The 6,717-nt window shown below is 28.5% G+C and overlaps 2 protein-coding genes across 2 annotated transcripts in view; one reads left to right on the plus strand and one right to left on the minus strand.

Annotated features, from left to right (window-relative positions):
* Positions 1 to 1,406, minus strand: part of PGO_146760 (hypothetical protein, conserved) — a gene marked incomplete at both ends in the record, with an annotated part of 1,482 nt that extends 76 nt beyond the window's left edge. Inside the window, one exon of the mRNA XM_028690666.1 lies at positions 1 to 1,406. This exon is cut by the window's left edge and continues 76 nt beyond it. Coding sequence (XP_028546467.1) covers positions 1 to 1,406 — 1,406 coding nt within the window.
* Positions 1,407 to 3,349: 1,943 nt separating this feature from the next.
* Positions 3,350 to 5,371, plus strand: PGO_146770 (DEAD/DEAH box ATP-dependent RNA helicase; the record flags this gene model as incomplete). The annotated part of the gene is made up of 1 exon (XM_028690667.1): positions 3,350 to 5,371. One exon carries the CDS (start codon positions 3,350 to 3,352, stop codon positions 5,369 to 5,371), a length of 2,022 nt encoding a protein of 673 aa, XP_028546468.1.
* Positions 5,372 to 6,717: the final 1,346 nt, after the last annotated feature.

The following is a 6,717-nucleotide window of genomic DNA, read 5'->3' on the forward strand; positions in this document are numbered from 1 at the left end:
AGGGCGTAAAAGGTATTTAAAATTACATATAAAATAAAATAAGGAATGAAATAATATTTTATGAGAATAAGTGGCCAGTGAGGTTTAACATAAGTACCATAAGAACTATATGGGTTTTCAAATATTAATTGTTCTGGATTGCTATTATTATGATTAATCTCATATTTTTTGCATAAACTAAGATATGCAATGTCCATTTCTTGCACTAATTTATTCACGATATTGGCAGTACACATGACAAAAATTGTTTTCTTTACGGAGTTTTTTTCAAAAAAATTTGTTTCATTATTTAGTAAAAAACACCAAATATTACTTGCAATGTATTTACATTTTTCCTCCACCAGTATATCATATGTTGGCTTAGAAAGTATTTCCATTCTTTTATTTAGTATATGCAGGGCATTTAATTTTTTTAAAATGTCTATTTCCTCATCTTTATAAGCATCATGGGTGTGTGTGCTTATATTATATTTTGTTTTTGTTTCTCCCTCTTTCCTTGCATCTGGAGAGGAGTTACTATTTGGCTTGCCTATTGTGCGTAGCTCTGGAGTTGTGGTGTCATTCGTATGTGCATCGGGTTCTATTTTTTTACGCCCTTCATTATTTTGTTCGCTACTTACTTGGCTAATCTGTTCATTCTTATGATAATATTCACGGCCATATACAAACTTTATGGGAATGTCTTTGGTATAAAATGATGCTATGCCATCGTGAAGTGGATCTTGAGAAGTTTGAATGGAAGGAGCATACTGATTATATAGTTTTATAAACTCCGCAAAGGGGTAATGTCTAAGGGATATAGATTCAACACAATAAGTAAAGAATTTTCTATATGCACTGGTATCATATAAGAGTCTAGAATCTAAGCGATTTTTAATGGTATGAATATTCCTATCAAGCAAAAAAATTCTCAACTTATTTTTTAAGCAATGTTGAATAATGGGTATAAATTCATTTTGTAAAAAACCATTATGTATTCTTGGGAGGTACGTAAATTTGTTATAATTATTATCATAATAATGATGAGAATTTTTTTTCTTGGTAATGATGTCCAATATTTTATTCATTCTATATTGACATAGTTCTAGCAGTACATAATGAGGCTTCATTTGTTTCAGAAATAAGGATCCTTCTTTACCGCTACACCTTTTTTCATTTATCTGCCCATGTAATATACCATAAATGATGAAATGGAAATTGGGAGTATCATAACTCATGGCATTCTGTGGTAGTGGTGGCATATCAGAAGAACAGTTCTTGTTTTGCATTGTGTAGTGTCTGCATTTTGAATGTGATTTAAGTGTATAATTCGTTTGGCACACATGGTGCATAGGTGTAGATGATTGTGGTGGGTTCTTTATTCGTTGCTTGAACCCCAGGAAATTTATACAAGCGCTACGTATCATCGTTGAGTTGGGTATGTTTTTTTTTTTTTTTTTTTTTTTTTTTTTTTTGAAAGTACACCTATTTGAATCTTATTTTTCAATTTTTTCACCACAAATTATAAAAGCTATTTTTTCCTATTTCTTTTCCCTTCTTATGTGTTTATTGCTTTCCTTAGGGATAGCATAGAGAAGTGGAGGCTGTTGTTTTTTTTTTTGTTCTTCTTTCTCACTTTTGAATATAATTCTAAAATTATTTCAGATTTATAAAGAAATCATTTAGTCATACGGAAAAAAGTTATTTGAAATCATCAGCAGGGAGATAACAACCCATTGGGACTAGTGCATACAAAGCACTTGAAGTGATGACACACAAATTGTTCTTAATGTTACTACGGATAATGCCTTTTTTTCATCACTTTTTTCAAAAAAAAAAAAAAAAGAAGAGACTTAAAAATGCTGGTCTCCTTAAATTATATAATGTACACAACAACCATTTGGCTAATTTGATAATATATTAAAAATATAAAAAAGAGGATACTTTAAAATTGGAAAATTATGTTAAAACAAAACAATGAGCCATTTTTAAAGAAAAAAGTGAAAAACTACATTGTTAGTCATTGTTTTTAATAATGTTATGCAATGATAACAACACCTTTGGAAGTTTCTACGGGTTGCGATTATCACATCAGTGCATATAATTCTTCTCCCTTAGAAAAAAAAAAAAAAAAAACTACATAAATAAAGGTGGGGACACGGTATATATATTACACAAAACATAAAGGTTACATATATAATGTGGTATACGTAACTGAGTGCATTTTTTTTTAAGCTTGTTCTAACGCTCATTTTTGAATAGGAAATATTATAGAAAAAAAATAAAATAAAAAAAAAAAAAAAAAAAAAACATAAACATGATGGAAAGAAGTAAAATTGAAGATTTTAAAATACAAGTTTAAAATTTTTTTTTTACTTTTTTTTTTTTTTTTTTTTTTTTTTTTTTTGCTGGTTCCGTAATTCCCCAGGGGCATGAATAAACAGTTTATTTTTCCCCATTTTTTCTGCTTAATTTTTTTTTAAAAGGAGGGACATATTATGTAAAAGAAAAAAATGGTGGAAACTTCTCCCAACACAGAACTTTTTGCGACATTTCATAGAATGACATGAAACAGGGAAAAAACAAAAGAAAAAATGAATAAATAAATAGAAAGTAAAATGAATAGAAAGAAAAAAAAAAAAAACGAATAGAAAGAAAAACAAATAAATAAATAAAAAATACATATTTCCTTATTTCATATAATGTATATATATAATATATATGCATAAATTGTGTGATCATATGTAACAGTGGAAAGTATACCAAACCATCTTCTCCCCCTCTTCCGTGGTTAGAGAAATAAAGCAAAATCAGACTTAACAAAATGGAATAAAAAAAAGTCAATCGTATGAAAGTTATGATAAATGAAAAAAAGAAACAGATAAATGAAGAGGGGGGAGAAGGACATTAATGATTATAAGTCTTAATTCTTCTTCTTTTTTTTTTTTTTTTTTATATCAAATTCGTCCCAACCCGCATTAGTTTATTTTTTGAAATCACAAAAACATTTTTGAGACAAAGGCGTAACGAAAGAAGCTCAGAATGAATGATAAACAAACATACATTTTGTATTGAAACGTTTGGCTTTTTATATGTTTTTATATTGTAACATTATCTTACTCCTGAATAATCGTATATAAACACACGTACGTAAGTGAATGAATGCCTCAATTGTATGTTGTAGTACTAGTTGGAAATATAGGAAATAAAGAAAATCTAAGAAATCCAATTGTAACAACCATTACAACAATAATAGAAAAACACACAGGGAGTTAAAGAACAAGAAAGGGGGAAAGGAAGGGGAAAAAAAAAAAAAAAAAAAAAAAAAAAAAAACTTAAGGAAAGGAAAGGCTCATTGAAGAAAGAAAAGATGGAAGGAACAAATATCCAGATGAGCTACCCAAATGATAAGGTAGATGTTGAAAATGAGATATTGAAGGAGGAATGCAAGAGTAGAGTTGAAACTAAGGGGAAAATAAATACCAATGAGGAGATCGAAAATGGAAATAATGAAAGTAACAGCAGTGGTGTTATAGACAGGAATACGCTATGGAGTGACCTGTACCTCTCGAAGGCATTTCTGAAAGTTCTGTATGAGAATAAATTTAACCATCCCACGTTTATTCAAAGAGATGTGATACCTCTTGCACTGGAGGGGAAAAGTATTTTGGCTAACTCAGAAACGGGTTCAGGAAAAACACTAGCCTTTGTATTGCCAATATTAGAAAGATTATTACATAGTCCAAATATAAAAATGAGAAATCATAATTCCAGATCTAATTGTATAACAAAGAGTTTAATACTTTTACCAACGAGGGAACTTGCTCTTCAGTGTTACGATGTGGTAAAAAGTATGACCAAATATGTTTCAATTACATATTCTCTTTTTTGTGGAGGAATAGATGTAAAGCAACAAGAATATGAATATAAAAAGAAGAAAGATATATTTATTTGCACTCCAGGAAGAATTTTAGATTTATTACTAAATTCGTCGAGCGATTTTGTAAACTATTTAGAAGTAGTAGTTTTTGATGAAGCTGATAAATTATTGGAGTTAGGTTTTAAGGAGGAATGTTTAAAAGTTTTAGATGTATGTAAGTTTAAGAAGCAAATTTTATTTTTTTCAGCTACATTAACTAGGGATATTAAAGAGTTAGCTAATTTTTCTCTTAAGAACCCTGTTTTTATACAAAGTGGAAATGATAGTAGAAAGGTAGATGAGAAGGGGGAATATATTCCTAGTTGCATTATTAGTAATAAAAAAATGTTAAAGTTTTTTAAAATTTCTGGAAAATTAAATCAAGAATTTGTGAATATTGTAAATGAAAAATATAGAAGAGCAGCGTTATTGCATCTGTGCAGTAATGTATACAAAAATCATGCCATCATTTTTTTTAAGACAAAAAAAGAAACACACGTAATGTATTTAATTTTTTCTTTGTTTAATTTTAAATGTGCAGAATTGCATGGCTCACTAACTCAAAAAAAAAGAATAGAATCAATATTAAAATTTAAAAAGAATGAAGTGGATTTTTTATTATGTACAGAATTAGCATCTAGAGGTTTGGACATTGATCATATCCTTTACGTAATTAATTATAATTTGCCATCGAGTGTCGTTAAATATGTTCATAGAATTGGTAGAACCGCAAGGATAGGAAAAGAAGGTACAGCTAGCACATTATATAGACCAAATGAAAAAGTAGATGTGAAAAAAATAATTAAAGGATTGAAAAAAAATAAAAATTCCAAAATATTTCGGAGAAATATATCAAATGATAGTATTCTGCACTGGGATGAATTACTTAAAAAAAAAAGGAAAAAAATTAAAGAAATAATAATGCAGGAAAAGGAAAATAAAGAAATAGATAAAGCAACCCAATCGATAGAGAAAATTAAAAACATCATTCAGTTTAAGGATGAAATTATGAGTAGACCACCCAGAGAATGGTTTATAACGAATAAAGAAAAAATGCATTTACGAAGGTTAAACATGAAAAGTGAAAAATTAGGTGATAATTCCAAAAGAGGGAATGCAGACGAAAAGGGGGTTAATGATGTCAGAAATAGACGTGGGAAAGACAAAAGGAAGAGAAAAAACAATGAAGACGATGAAGAAGAGATAGGAGAAAAAGAGGAAGAGAAAGAACGAGAAAAGGAAGAAAAAAGAAAGCTAAAGAGTTACCGCTCCATTATAAGGGAACTGAAGCTGAATGTACTTTTTAAGGGCAAAGGCAAATTCGATATGTCAGAAAATGGAAAAAGGTCTAGAAATAATAATTGGGGAAAACATAAAAGTAAGAGTCATAATACTAATACTAGTAATAATGATCGAATTGGCAAAAGCAGCAAGCGTAGCATTAAAAAAGAAAGAAAAAAGAAAAGAGATTAAATAGGGGAGTTATATGTGTTTCTCCATAAAAATTTAAGCAACGAAGTAGGATCAAAAATTAATTTGCAGTTAGTAGGAATAACTCTAATTGCATGTGTGTGTTTGTGTGTTTGTGTGTTTGTGTGTGTGCTTTTTTTCCCTATGCTGGTATGTTTTTTCAAGTTTTTGTGGGATTTCGTATATACAGTTTGAACTTGTTTGTGCAAGTCGCGTAACAAATAAGGAAAGATCCTTTTACGGATTTTTCTTTTATTATTATCCAATGTGTGCGATGATATCATTAAGTTTTAAGTTTTTTGTAAAAAATAACCTTTTTGTATATGTAACACTGAAAAATGTACACATTCACAGTGAATGAGCACTTTAACTGCCAGTGTTGGGGAGGATGAAATTCATTTTTTAAAAATGTTCCAAGTGTCGAAAGGGTGTACCAAAATGGAATTCCTTTTAAATATTGCATATTGAATCCGATTGAATACTTATAAAGTACCTTTGCACAATAGTGTGAACATAAGGAAAATTATGTCATTTTGATTGTCCCCTTGTTCCATAAAAGCATAGAAGACATAACATTAATTATAAATATACGCTATGTATATGTTCACACGTTATATGCACTATATATATGTACATATGTACACGATAGCAAGAAGCATTTTTGTGATATAATTCCTCAATACATGTAATGTAACCTTTTTAATTACGTGGAGAAAAGCTAATCCTGCCTTCATTAACAAGATGCACTCATTTGTTATTTTATTTTTTTTTAGGAAATCTAAAATGATTGTTAAGTTGTCTTTTGTCTTATACAATAAAACAAAAGAATTTTATTGTATTATTTTTATTTTTTTATTTTTTTTTATATATTTTTTTTATTTTATTTTATTTTTTTTTTTTCTGTTAGCTTCTGCTATATATGCATATAAACAATTTTGACTTTAAATACATTTGGGAAAAAAAAAAAAAAAAAAAATAGAACAGAAAAAGAAAGAGCAGAAAAGAACAAATGGGGAAACCACAGGTTGTGCTATTTTTATTCTGTTTTTAAATTTTCATTTATGGAAAGGTGAAATACTAACTTTTTAAAAGAGCACTTTCCTTTTCTTGATTTCACCCATCCAAAAGGCAGAAAAAAAAAAAAAATATATATTAGGACTTAATTGTTAACTTAGAGACTTATGTTATATATGTATAGGCATAATTAATATATGTAAATATATACCCAAAAAATTTCTCAAGCGTTATAAGCTTAAGCGTTTTTTTCTTTTTTTTTTTAAATTAAATAAAATTTTAGGTGGAATTTATTCCTTCACTTTTAGTACTAAAAGGGTGTAAAGGAATGGAAA

The sequence above is a fragment of the Plasmodium gonderi genome (assembly GCF_002157705.1).
Source record: "Plasmodium gonderi DNA, contig: Chr14, whole genome shotgun sequence".
Classification (NCBI taxonomy): Eukaryota; Apicomplexa; class Aconoidasida; order Haemosporida; family Plasmodiidae; genus Plasmodium; species Plasmodium gonderi.